General features: G+C 44.6%; 1 protein-coding gene and 1 long non-coding RNA gene across 2 annotated transcripts in view; one reads left to right on the forward strand and one right to left on the reverse strand.

Annotated features, from left to right (window-relative positions):
* The first annotated feature begins 884 nt into the window (after positions 1 to 884).
* LOC306918852 overlaps positions 885 to 14,134 on the forward strand; it is a 72,736-nt gene continuing 59,486 nt past the window's right edge. The window contains exon 1 of the long non-coding RNA XR_013789418.1: positions 885 to 1,342. This is a non-coding gene — a long non-coding RNA (uncharacterized lncRNA). The remainder of the gene's footprint in view (positions 1,343 to 14,134) is intronic.
* LOC306918853 (NACHT, LRR and PYD domains-containing protein 3-like) overlaps positions 2,712 to 14,134 on the reverse strand; it is a gene marked incomplete at its 5' end in the record, with an annotated part of 36,779 nt that continues 25,356 nt past the window's right edge. The window contains 5 exons of the mRNA XM_079531707.1: positions 2,712 to 3,817; positions 5,383 to 5,432; positions 6,034 to 6,162; positions 7,770 to 7,946; positions 11,440 to 13,312. Coding sequence (XP_079387833.1) covers positions 3,261 to 3,817; positions 5,383 to 5,432; positions 6,034 to 6,162; positions 7,770 to 7,946; positions 11,440 to 13,312 — 2,786 coding nt within the window. The 3' untranslated portion in view covers positions 2,712 to 3,260. The remainder of the gene's footprint in view (positions 3,818 to 5,382; positions 5,433 to 6,033; positions 6,163 to 7,769; positions 7,947 to 11,439; positions 13,313 to 14,134) is intronic.

The following is a 14,134-nucleotide window of genomic DNA, read 5'->3' on the forward strand; positions in this document are numbered from 1 at the left end:
GTTATGAAACCACACAACAATTTTTAACACAATGATTTATAAACACCATGGATGTATATGACATGTCATTTTTGACAGTCACGCTGTATTTCCTTTTTCCATATTAATGAAATCCACATGTCACAAACATACACGATGCAATGCAATATAACTGTACAAACAAAATAACAGGTAACACAATTGCGTGATGATTGGTAACCATGGCAACGAATGGTGTCTGTTTCCTGTTTCTGCACAAGGAGGGCGAGTGTATTTCCAAACAGTTTTGTATACCCAGCACCCTAATCAAGGGAACTTGTTTCAGCTGGAGGGGCACTTTCTGACGAGGGAACCTCCTGAGAGCACTTCAAGTCAAGGGACTGGTTTCAGAAAGGGCCCAGGTGTTTGTTTGGGACCTCCTTGGACTCCCATTCCTTTCTCCAGGCTGGTTGGACGGTGAAGTCAGCTGGTGGGAGTTGGTCTAGATGGCAGTGGAGCTGTGTGTGTGTGTGTGTGTGTGTGTGGGGGGGGGGGGGTGTCATACACCTCACATCTGTCTATGATACCGTCTGGTACAAAGACCTCATAGTGAAACTCACAAAGACCTCATAGTGAAACAAAGGACGCTCCCTGCTGGACAACGGCAGTAATTCAAGCTCTGCTGACCAACCGGAGGTTCAGAGTTCACCTCGGACAGAACACGAGCGCACAGAGAACACAGAGAAATGGAGTCCCGCAGGGCTCAGTTCTAGAGCTCCAACCCTGTTCAACTTCTACACAAAACGACCCACCATCCACCAAATCCTGCAACATTCCTCTATGCAGACGACATCTGACCTTGACGCACCGGAACAGGTGCTCACCGAAGACCTTTACAAGACTGGACCAGTTCTGCAAAACCAGTTTCCAGCGTATTCCATCTCCACAACGCTAAAGCTGCCAGAGAACTGAACATCATCTGAGTGGACTCAAGATAAAGCTGCCTCTAATCCAACCCACCTCGGTGTGACCCTCGACAGAACCCTGTCCTTCAAGGAACACCTAAGAGGGAACGGCAGCGAAGGTGAAGTCCAGAAACAACCTGCTCTGCTGCAGCCTCCACACTGAGCTCTGCTGCAGCCTCCACACTGAGCTCTGCTGCAGCCTCCACACTGAGCTCTGCTGCAGCCTCCACACTGAGCTCTGCTGCAGCCTCCACACTGAGCTCTGCTGCAGCCTCCACACTGAGCTCTGCTGCAGCCTCCACACTGAGCTCTGCTGCAGCCTCCACACTGAGACCCAGCAGTTACTCAGAGGATGCTTCAGAAGGTCAAAGACTCTCCCTGTCTACCAGGTCAAAGGTCAAAGACTCCCCGTCTACCAGGTCAAAGGTCAAAGACTCTCCCCGTCTACCAGGTCAAAGGTCAAAGACTCTCCCCGTCTACCAGGTCAAAGGTCAAAGACTCTCCCCGTCTACCAGGTCAAAGGTCAAAGACTCTCCCCGTCTACCAGGTCAAAGGTCAAAGACTATCCCCGTCTACCAGGTCAAAGGTCAAAGACTCTCCCCGTCTACCAGGTCAATGGTCAAAGACTCTCCCCGTCTACCAGGTCAATGGTCAAATACTCTCCCCGTCTACCAGGTCAAAGGTCAAAGAATATCCCCGTCTACCAGGTCAAAGGTCATTTGAACATAGTTGTGCCAGTGACCCCCACAGGTACCCCCACACAAGATTTGTGTTACCATTTTCTGAAATATATATAAAAAATATATATATGCATGGCGACGCATTGTGAACTTGTAGATCTGCTGTTTTCAAATAGCCAGTGTGTATATAAAGGGTTAACGTGTTTAAACTGGTTCTTTTGTTTTATTTTGACAGCAAATTTAGATTTTTTTTTTGTCATTTTAGTCTTTGGAATGAAGCTTCATTTAGTTTTAGTCATTATTCTAGTCATCTGAAATTAGTCTAGTTTAAGTCGACTAATGATATGATTTTAGTCGACTAAAATGTATTTCGGTGGGCCTTGGTGGCGTCGTAATGGTTGATTTGCTGAATGTAGCCGATCTACACTGCACTTGTAGATCTGCTATTTTCAGCATGCAACCAAGCATAGAATGACTTGTCTTTTAGTTCTACTGGATCTCTTCTCCACCCTAACATTTAGTCTAGGTTTTATTTGTTGACATTGTCAGTATTTTAGTCTTAGTTTTAGTCATGTTAGTCTTCCTCAGTGGAAAAAACACCCGCTTCGAATGGGATCAGTGTATTGAAACGGGGAAAATCAGGTGCAATCAGGCCTTTCAATAGACTGAGTAGACGTCTACCCGTCTACTCAGGTGCTCAGTAGGTTGATTCCTTCCTATTGTGTAGGTTGATCTGTGCAGTTTAATGCATCGCATGCAGCTACTGGAGCGGTGCCGTGTCGTTAGTCAGAAGGTTCCTTGTTCCTAAATTACTATCCCTATCTCTAATCCTAACCTAAACATAACCGCAAGCACGGGAGCAGTGCATGTTCGATGTTCGACGCGGTAGACACCACGGCTGCATTGAAAGGAATGATCACCTACTGAGCTCCAGTAGCTGCATGTGATGCATTAAACTGCACAGATCAACCTACACAATAGGAAGGAATCAACCTACTGAGCACCTGAGTAGACGGGTAGACGTCTACTCAGTCTATTGAAAGGCCTGATTGCACCTGATTTTCCCCGTTTCAATACACTGATCCCATTCGAAGCGGGAGCAAAAAAAGTAGTCCACAAACATTTTCCGTCAATGTTTTAGTCGACTAAATCAACACTAACTGGTTCTTCAAAGTGTGGTCCAGGGTCCCCCGGGGGTCCTTGAGGGGGTTCCAGGGGGTCCTAGAAGCTAAATGATCAAATATTAACCATATATTTCTTTGATATTTGAAAATAGCAGATCTACAAGCTCACAATGCATTATTGTACAGTTTGTAACATTTTTAACGACACAAATCTGATCTAACGGGGGTCCGGGGTCAAAGGTCAAATGCTTGGGGGGTGTTGACATGACAACGTCCAGGAGCTGTAATGGTGATGTCACTGCTCTGATTATTACATCATCACAATGATGTCACTGTGCTGCTTATTACATCATCACGATGATGTCACCGTGATGTCATGGCGAGTCACTCATGCCCAAATATGGAGTCCATGATGTAACACTAGGCCGGTGGCCGGTACCCCGTGGCGACGGTGGTAACCATGACAACCTGCACTCACTCAAACATGTTGAGTAACCATGGCGACCTGATGATGTCACCCTCACATAGAGACTCTATCTCTGCTCACACAGACACACTGAGGAGGAGGGGGAGTATAACCCGAACCCAGCATAGAGAGGTCCAGTGGGCGTGGTCTGGAAGGTGTACAGGTGTCTCAGTGAGTCAGAGCACACTGTGTAGAAGGACAGAGTCCCAGCGGGACGGTCCACATACACTGATACTCTGTTGGAGCCTCTAGAGGCAAAGACAGGGAGGTCAGTCTCCTGTCCGTTGTGTGTGACAGAGTACCTGAGATCACCATCACCATAACAGTCCAGACTCCAGGACTTGTCATTCCGTCCAAACCAACAGTCACCACGTCCTCCTTTCCTGCTGTTTGTTCCGTCAGCCACTGCTATATCAACCCCTCCACTGCACTCTACCTCCCAGGAACAGCGTCCAGTCACACTCTGTGAACTCAGAACCTGTTCCCAGTAATCAAACCTGTCTGGATGATCAGGAGGACGCTGACCCCCTGACCTCGGTGACCCCCGTGTGACCTTCCTGTTGTCCTCAGACAGAGAGAGGTCACAGTGTGCTGTGTTTGTGTCCAGTGTGAGACGCTGGAAATCTGATGAGAAAACAACACAGTACACATTAAATACATCATTCACTGACACACACACACACACACACACACACACACACACACACACACACACACACACACACACACACACACACACACAGATCTACAAACTAATGCAGTGTTAATTTTGACAACACATTCTGATTTAGTCTTTTGAATAACATACCATTTAGTTTTAGTCCTATTTTAGTCAGTTGTACATTATTTAGTCTAATTAGTCGACTAAATTAAGTCTCGAAACATTTAAAATGTAATAGAGAAGATCATCACTGTCGGGTGAAGTGTTAGAGTCCAACCACCAGGGGGCAGAATGTCTTAAAGTCTCCACACAGTGTGATTTTATTTGAACTGAGGACCCCCGAAAATAATCATATTTCAACTGGGGACCCCCGAAAATAATCATATTTGAACTGGGGACCCCCTAAAATAGTCATGTTTGAACTGGGGACCCCCCAAAATAGTCATATTTGAACTGGGGACCCCCCAGAATAATAATTTGAACTGGGGACCCCCAAAATAATCATATTTGAACTGGAGACCCCCAAAATAATCATATTTGAACTGGGGACCCCCATAATAATTGAACCCCCACATTGACAAGCCCTTGGAATTGTATAGGCATTACATTTAGTTTGAGGCATTGTGAGCTTGTAGATCTGCTATTTTCACAATATTTTCCACTTTATTACACACGCGTTGAAATCTCAGATCTGTAGTTTTATGAGCGGTGCCTCCTCTCCATTACACAGCTATGTACCTGTCTGTCTCTCTGTGTACCCGTCTGTCTCTCTGTGTACCTGTCTGTCTCTCTGTGTACCTGTCTGTCTCTCTGTATACCTGTCTGTCTCTCTGTGTACCTGTCTGTCTCTCTGTGTACCTGTCTGTCTGTCTGTCCGAGCACGGAAAGCTGCAACACGGTAACTCTCTCATTTCTCAACCGTTTCAGACGTGGGAAGGCTCGCCAGAACTGAGCCGGCCCCCTGGGCGCGTTCCTGGAGGTCTGGATGTTCTGGGGACCCCCCGGGGACCCCCGCATGGTAACACACGGTAACTATTTACTAAGTACAGCATAGAGCACAGTACACTACAATACAGTACAGAGCACAGTGCAGTACAGTAACTGTAACAATACATGTATAGTTGCACCGCTCAGTTCACACACGTGTGATTTATATTTCTGGTTGTCTTGTATGTTGTTAAATGGAGCGTGGAACAATGCCAATGATCGACACGGGAGAACACTTGTGACTTTCAAACAAAAACGAGATCCACCTGTGATCTGCACACATCACGGCTCTGCACCACCTTTCATACACGTCAGAACTAAACTTATGCCAATATAGACGAAATACATGTTGTTTACGACCAGGTTAGTGAATGAGGCCCATTGTTTCTGTCAAACCACATGACCTCATCTTGATGGTGTTAAGGACCAGGCCAAGAGCACAGAGTAGAGAGCACAAGAGTTTTCAGGACAACATCAACCAAGTATACAACAGTGTATAAATGTTAATGTGTGATATTGACACAAACAGACAGATACTCACGTTTTGAAATGAGTGTAGAATTAAGCCAATCTTCTCCTCCATGTTTCACTCTGTAGGAAGTAGAACAACAATGCATCAATGTCTAACTGTCTAACACAACGTCTCCACTAGCTGACACTACAGTGTTTCACTCTGTAGGAAGTAGAACAACAATGCATCAATGTTCTTTTTTTTTTATCCAAAATGAGTTAAAAGAGGCAGACTGTCACTATTCACATACTAGAGCATGTCTGAAATAAATGTCAGAGCTGAAATATGTAGCTATAGGTGTAATGTTAGTCCACAGAAGTGAACATTTCAAGCATGTTTTCTCAACTCGTTTTCTGCAAGACATTACTCTATAAGCCATATCTCCAAAACTGGTGGGTCAACTCAAACTGAACAACCAATATATAAATTTGAAGATATGATTCCCAGCTTTCATATGACTTAGCCTCGGTCAGAAACTATCACATATTGGATATGTCTTGTTATTAGATTTAGTTTTTTGTTGTTGTTTAGTTTTGAGTACAAATGCTAGGTTAATATTTCCAGTTTCTTTGAGGCACTGCATTGTTCTCTCTGCATGCTTTGTGACGTCGTGTCAGAGTGAATACACTGTTAAGGGAAACACTGCACTGTCCAACATGGACACAGCCCAAGTCTACTCACTTGCAGTTCTCCAGGACTGAATCATTCACCACGTTGAGGCTCAGGTCCAACTCTCTTAGGGAGGGATTAGAGCTTCCAGCTGAGGCCAGAGCTTCACAGCATCTCTCTGACAGGCCGCAGTGAGCCAGGCTGAAACACCAGATGGAAACATACATGAATAAATTAATTAATAAATAACACATTTAAATATGCAATATTCCTGGATTTAGAACCTGCTTCCAGCATCTATTAAAGGACTCTCTTGTCCCACTTAGGGTGCCTTCACACCTGGATGCTTTAGTTCAATTAAAACAAACCCTGGCCCCCAACATACCGTAATCATATTTGAACTGGGGACCCCCCCCCCCCCCCCCCCCCCTCCCCTTAGAAGCAATCGGAATTGTAGGCATTACATGAATGCGAAAATATTACAAATCTACAAGCTCACAACGCTGCTCGGCTCCACAGATACATTTTGTGAAACTAGCCAAACTACAAGCTCACAAAGCCTTGCAGTGAGCTTGTAGATCGGCTATTGTCACAATGTTTGCCTCTTTCTTCCGTAATATTTGACAATTTGGTTTTAAAAATGTTTTAAAAGTAATTTAATTGTACCTAAAGCCCAAAGGGTCGGGACAAAACGTTTTATTTACTTTTTATTTATTTTATCAACCACAATGAGTTGCACACCAAGTTGCATTGGTGTGGTTTATCTTAAAAAACACTTTGTCCCGACCCAACCCTTTGGTGTGGTTGCTTTAGAAATGTGCAGATAGTCTGTATACTGTATACTGTAACTTATACTGACGGTTTGTCTACTGTTCAGTGAGAAAACAATGCTGCACATTATGCTAATCCTCTGGGGACCCCCTTGGGGGTCCAGACCCTCAGTTTGAGAAACACAGACCTAGACTAATAGAATGATAATTGATTGGTACAGTAGGTAGATGCAGACTATTGATTATGTATTCATGGGTAGCACGGTAAAGCTCGATAACTGTGGCGTAGCTACAAGGGATTGAACGTCGAAAATAGCCGATCTACAAGCTCACAAGTGCTGCGTCTCCGACGCTCTGTGATTCAATTCAGTTAAATTGTATTAAAGTGTCAACTCACAACAAGTTGTGTCAAGACACTTTACATGTAGAGCAGAGAACCAACATAGATCCCACCCTGAGCATTAAGACATTTGGAGACAGTGAGCTTGTAGATCAGCTATTTTCGGTGTGCAACTATTTATGTCAAAGTAGCCTGTACATTTGCCTTAAAGGGATATTAATTATTCAATATCAAGCTTATTAACCCTGAGGCCGATTCTACAAAATGTCTTCTAAATCTGAAAACATCTGAAAAACCTATATTTCTATCTCAGTGGTTCTCAAACTACAGTATTTCACGTCAAGGACCCAAAAAATGATATGTAATAGGCCGCCGACCCCCATCTGAAAACATGCCCCCCCAGAAGCAAAGATTTGAGTTAAAAATGTTCGCCCTGAGAATATATATTCAAAGATTTGTGCCACATGTTCACGATTTTTCAAAAATAGCAGACCTACAAGCTCATAGCGTGGCACTCCGTGCCGCGCTATGAGCTTGTAGATCTGCTATTTTTCAATAGCTAAAGTATAAAACACCAAAAGGGGTTCCCACCAAGAATGGATTAATACATTCTCACCACAGCATTCATATTATATTCACATAATACAGTACATAATAAAACAGAAGTGATCATAATAAATGTGGTAAATGTATCTTACTTTAGAACTTCCAGTCTACAGTGTGGGCTCTTCAGTGAAGCACAGAGCAGCTCCACTAGTCCTGAGTCCGGCAGGTCGTTTTCACTGAGGTCCAATTCTCTCAAATGGGAAGGATTAGAGCTGAGAGCTGAAGACACAGCTTCAACACCTGTCTTACTGAGCTCACAGCCAACAAGTCTGTAAATGCAGATTAAATAAGAGATGATCAAAACAAATGATACCTAGTTCACTGTCATGGAAGTGAACTAAAACATCTCCTATCTATAGTTATCCAGACATAAACAGTATTGTGGAATAGACCAGGGGTTCTCAACCTTTTTGGCTGGGGACCCCCAGGGATGCTTTGGCCATGTCTCGCGACCCCCGCCCCGCCCCGCTTCCCCACCCCCAATACAAACTGACTGCAAAAATAACCTTAATAATAGAGAAAATATATCATAAATGAATACTGAAATCAGATATAATCATTAAGGAAAGTTTATGCATGTGTACTATGTAAACACTTCATTTCCATTTCCCAGCCATTCAGTTGTAATAAATAATTTGGGGACCCCCCAAAATAATTTGGCGACCCCCCGAGGGGTCGTGACCCTCGGGTCAACACCACTAGAATAACAGGAAGATCGACATTTAGATATCATAGATTTCAACCAGCAGTAGAAGGTGTGAAATGAAGACTAGTTTGATTTTCCCCAATATTATAAAAGAAATGTCATAACCTACAGTATGCTCTCAGATGTTTTATTTCTTAGCGGCCAAGAACATCTAAGTGACGGGTTGAAACGAGCGTTTAAATTGCTTATGAAGTCAGCCATGTGTTGGGAAAGTTCATCTTTTTTAGTTCAAACATTTAAAAATGAACTAGTTCAGTTCATAGTTCATCATTCAACATTTTGAACTAAAGTTCATGGTTCCAAAAAAAACTATTTTGGTTAATTTTCGTTTTTTTTTTCTTTGCTTTTTTCTTTTCTTTCTGTTTTTCTAAATTATTGCCGCAGCCCATAGCCATAGAACCTCAGACTTTATTCCTATTGGGAATAACTTTGGGATTAATAAAGTTACAACTTTTACAATTTCTCCATTACCATTATCCAAAATAATTCCTTCTTGTATATTTCTTTTACATTTGGGAAAAAATAGCTCTTTTGCAATGTGAAATGCCACAGAATTCTTAATCCTTTTCCTTGTCTTTATTATGGGCCAACTTGTGAAAGCTGCATGCTTTTATTGCGAAGGCTCTCAGTTCTCAGTTCAGTTCTCACAGCCTGCATATCTCCGCGTGCTGAAAATAGCTGATCTACAAGCTCACAACGCGTCGCGGACGCAACACGTTTCAGTTTCACCATTTTCAGCATGGAACACGTTGTACGACGAAGAATAAATCAGGCATCGCTGCTTATGTGGAGGGAGATGTCTTTAGTTGGCCGACCGAGGCGATCATGTATTTGGACAAATACCTCCTCCACGCAAAAAAAACAAGCTATTGGAAGCTATTTTTCGTGGCACATTATGTTTAATCAAACAACAATACGTTTCCAGTGTTTGGGTCGGGAGTCGGGATGTTCTGTGTCTGCGTGCATGACAGGATCCTCATGCAGAAATGCGTGCTGCGCGCTCCAGTGAAATTGTACGGCTGAGAAATATTAGTTAAATTGTGTCGGATAAGGACTTATTGGTGGGTTTTCCGTTAGATATTAAAGCCTGTTTAGGGTGTGTCTTAGTGGGGATTTCGCCTGGAAGGCTCTATGGAAACATTCACTCTTGAACGAAGTTGAACGTGAGAAAGTGACGTTCACACACGCCAGAAATGAACACGTTCACAATGACGTTCATCAAAGAGAAATACAGTACGTTCACCCAACATATGAACGTGTTCGTGAACGATCGTTCATTGAACGCGTTCAGGGACAACACTGAAGTCAGCATGTTTTCCCAATGCAATCTTACGGAAGCAGTCCTGTGCATGCAGACAGGGTTGACATTGAAGCAGTCCTGTGCATGCAGACAGGGTTGACATTGAAGCAGTCCTGTGCATGCAGACAGGGTTGACATTGAAGCAGTCCTGTGCATGCAGACAGGGTTGACATTGAAGCAGTCCTGTGCATGCAGACATGGTTGACATTGAAGCAGTCCTGTGCATGCAGACAGGGTTGACATTGAAGCAGTCCTGTGCATGCAGACAGGGTTGACATTGAAGCAGTACTGCGCATGCAGACAGGGTTGACATTGAAGCAGTACTGTGCATGCAGACAGGGTTGACATTGAAGCAGTACTGTGCATGCAGACAGGGTTGACATTGAAGCAGTACTGTGCATACAGACAGGGCTGACATTGAAGCAGTCCTGTGCATGCAGACAGGGTTGACATTGAAGCAGTACTGTGCATGCAGACAGGGTTGACATTGAAGCAGTCCTGTGCATGCAGACAGGGTTGACATTGAAGCAGTACTGCGCATGCAGACAGGGTTGACATTGAAGCAGTACTGTGCATGCAGACAGGGTTGACATTGAAGCAGTCCTGTGCATGCAGACAGGGCTGACATTGAAGCAGTCCTGTGCATGCAGACAGGGTTGACATTGAAGCAGTACTGTGCATGCAGACAGGGCTGACATTGAAGCAGTCCTGTGCATGCAGACAGGGTTGACATTGAAGCAGTACTGACTGCGCATGCAGACAGGGTTGACATTGAAGCAGTACTGTGCATACAGACAGGGTTGACATTGAAGCAGTCCTGTGCATGCAGACAGGGTTGACATTGAAGCAGTACTGTGCATACAGACAGGGTTGACATTGAAGCAGTCCTGTGCATGCAGACAGGGTTGACATTGAAGCAGTCCTGCGCATGCAGACAGGGTTGACATTGAAGCAGTCCTGTGCATGCAGACAGGGTTGACATTGAAGCAGTCCTGTGCATGCAGACAGGGTTGACATTGAAGCAGTCCTGTGCATGCAGACAGGGTTGACATTGAAGCAGTCCTGTGCATGCAGACAGGGTTGACATTGAAGCAGTACTGCGCATGCAGACAGGGTTGACATTGAAGCAGTCCTGTGCATGCAGACAGGGTTGACATTGAAGCAGTCCTGTGCATGCAGACAGGGTTGACATTGAAGCAGTCCTGTGCATGCAGACAGGGTTGACATTGTAGCAGTCCTGTGCATGCAGACAGGGTTGACATTGAAGCAGTCCTGTGCATGCAGACAGGGTTGACATTGAAGCAGTCCTGTGCATGCAGACAGGGTTGACATTGAAGCAGTCCTGTGCATGCAGACAGGGTTGACATTGAAGCAGTCCTGTGCATGCAGACAGGGTTGACATTGAAGCAGTACTGTGCATGCAGACAGGGTTGAGATCGGGAAAACATGGAACCGGCTGTATAAAATGCTGCGTCATTGTAAATGGTGCATTTATGTATCACTTTTATCCAAAGCACATTTCTGTTTAAATTGAGGCGGACGGGAGGCAGACTTTCACTTCTGGTTCATTTCTGGTTTTATCTGTTGCCTAGCAACCTAGCATCATTCATACAGTACGTTGATGAAGAGCGCCATCTATACTAATCCACTGAAAAGACCATAGGACACAATACTGCGTGCTTGGCAGTCAAGTGATGGATTCGATGCGACGTAACATGACGTGATTGGCAGTCAAGTCAATGTGTTAACTACTAACCGAGCCTTTCTGCAGTTCCTCACAGCTGGGACCAGTCTCCTTCGCCCCTCCTTTGATGTGTTGTATTTGTCCAGGTCCAACTCTTCCAGAACCTCCTCTGACATCTGCAGCATGACGGCCAGAGCTGAACACTGGGTCTCAGACAGTTTCTCTGTTCTGTTCTCTGACTTCAGGAACTGTTGGATCTCCTGATGTAATGAGTGGTCGTTCATCTCCATCAGACAGTGGAAGATGTTGATACATCTGTCAGGAGAGACATCATCACGAGTTAACATCTTCTTCAGGTTCTGGATGGCTTTCTGGATCTCCTCTGGGCTGTTCTCTGTCTGACCCAGCAGACCTCCTAACAGACTCTGGTTGGACTGCAGTGAGAGGCCATGAAGGAAGCGGACTAAGAGGTCCAGGTGGCCATTTTTACTCTCCAGGGATTTTTCCATAGCAGCTTTCAGGAAGTCTGAGAGGGAGCTGTTACTGTTGTATTTATCTCCCAGGAATGTCTTCAGTACCTTCTTGTTCTTCTGTGTGAAACAGTGCAACAGGTAGACTGCAGCCAGAAACTCCTGGATGCTCAGATGAACAAAGCTGTAGACCGTTTTCTGGAACAGCACACTCTCTCTTTTGAAGATCTGCGTGCACACTCCTGAGTACAGCGCGGCGTCTTTCACATCAAGACCACACTCTTCCAGGTCTTCTTGGTAGAACATGATGCTACTTTTCTTCAGATGTTTAAACGCCAGCTTGCCCAGATTCAGAAGAACATCCCTGTCAGACTTCATGAGCTGCTGTCGATTATCTTTCTTGTTTTTGTTTCTTCTCTTTTCCCCCTCATGAGTCTCATCATACTTCTGCTTCTTCGTGTTTGTCTGAACCAACAGGAAGTGGCAGCACATCTCAGTCAGGGTCTTGGGCAGCTGTCCTATCGTGGTGAGTGTCCTCAACATGTCCAGCAGAACGGTAGCAATGATCCAACAGAAGAGTGGGATGTAACACATGATGTGGAGGCTCCTCCATGTCTTCAAGTGTGAGAGGACTCTGTCGGCCAGCTTCTCTTCACTGAATCTCTTCCTGAAGTACTTCTCCTTCTGGGGGTCTGTGAACCCTCGCACTTCTGTCACCATGTCAACACATGCAGGAGGGATCTGATGGGCTGCTGCTGGTCTGGTGGTTATCCAGAGGAGGGCTGAGGGGAGCAGATTCCTCTTGATGAGGTTTGTCAACAGATAATCCACCGATGATGTCACTGTGACATCAGAGATGATTTCATTTTTGTCGAAGTGCAATGGAAACCTGCTTTCATCGAGGCCATCAAAGATGAAGCAAACTTTCCAGACAGCGAGCTGCTCTGCTGTGACCTTCTTTAACGTTGGGTGGAACTCATGGATCAGGTTGAGAAGACTGTACTGCTCATCTCTGACCAAGTTCAGCTCCCGGAATGAAAAGAGAACCAGGAGATCTATATCTTGATTCTCCAAACCTCTTGCCCAGTCCAGAGCAAACTTGCGCACAGAGAATGTTTTTCCAATGCCAGCGATGCCTTCGGTCAGAACACTTGTGCTGGGTGTCTCTCTGCCAGGGAGGAGGATCTTAAAGATTTTACAGCAGTTGATTGGTTCGTCATGGAAGGTCTTCATGTTGGAAGCTGTCTCAAGCTGTATCACCTCATGTTGGCGATTAACCCCTGCACTCTCTCCCGCTGAGATGTAGAGCTCTGAGTAGGTGCTGGTGAGGGAGGTTCCAGACTCTTCCGTGAGGGAGGTTCCAGACTCTTCCGTGAGGGAGGTTCCAGACTCTTCCGTCATGTGGTTTTTCACTTCATCAAGACTGTCCTCCAAAATGACCTTATAATCGTTCAAATCATCCTGCAGACTGACGTCTGAAATGAGAAAAAATGTATGTTTTAAACATTCGGGTTAATTTATTTAAACACAAGATCAGTTGTTTTTGTCTAGTTGTTGAGTGATAGTTGTTTAGCTTCATTATTTGCACTAAGATATAATTGATACAGACCAAAAAAACACATTTAGTCTGACTATGATTTCTGCAATTTCCAATGAGTGCACATTCTTACTGCTGCCCCGTGGGAGGTTAGGGTGAGGGTTTGAGATATCGGACCAATGGTATGTCTAACCAAAAGCATGTACCCACTAGGCTTGGGCAATATACCGATATTACCGTTTACCGCGATATTTTAAATCAATACCGGTAATATCGCGGAGTATATAAATAATACCGAATACCGGTAATATCGCGGAGTATATAAATAATACCGAATACCGTCATAATACTAATATCGTCATTTTACCGCACAATACAGTACAGTACAGCGGAGTACAGTGCAGTGGAGTACAGTACAGTGGAGTACAGTACCGTACAGTGGAATACAGCACAGTACAGCGGAGTACAGTACAGTACAGTACAGTGGAATACAGCACAGTACAGTACAGTACAGCGGAGTACAGTACAGTACAGCGGCATACAGTACAGTACAGTACAGTACAGTACAGTACAGTACAGTACAGTACAGTACAGTACAGTACAGTGGCCATAACAAGAAATAGCACTCTATGGGGAAATTCAGCCCGTCAGTGTGATATATTAATGTTTTATTAATAAAACCGATAATACCGATTATCGCGGTATTATTCACGTTATCAATACCGATATCAAAAAATCAATATCGCCCAAGCCTAGTACC

Source organism: Electrona antarctica (genome assembly GCF_951216825.1).
Source record: "Electrona antarctica genome assembly, contig: scaffold_94, whole genome shotgun sequence".
NCBI classification, from domain to species: Eukaryota; Metazoa; Chordata; class Actinopteri; order Myctophiformes; family Myctophidae; genus Electrona; species Electrona antarctica.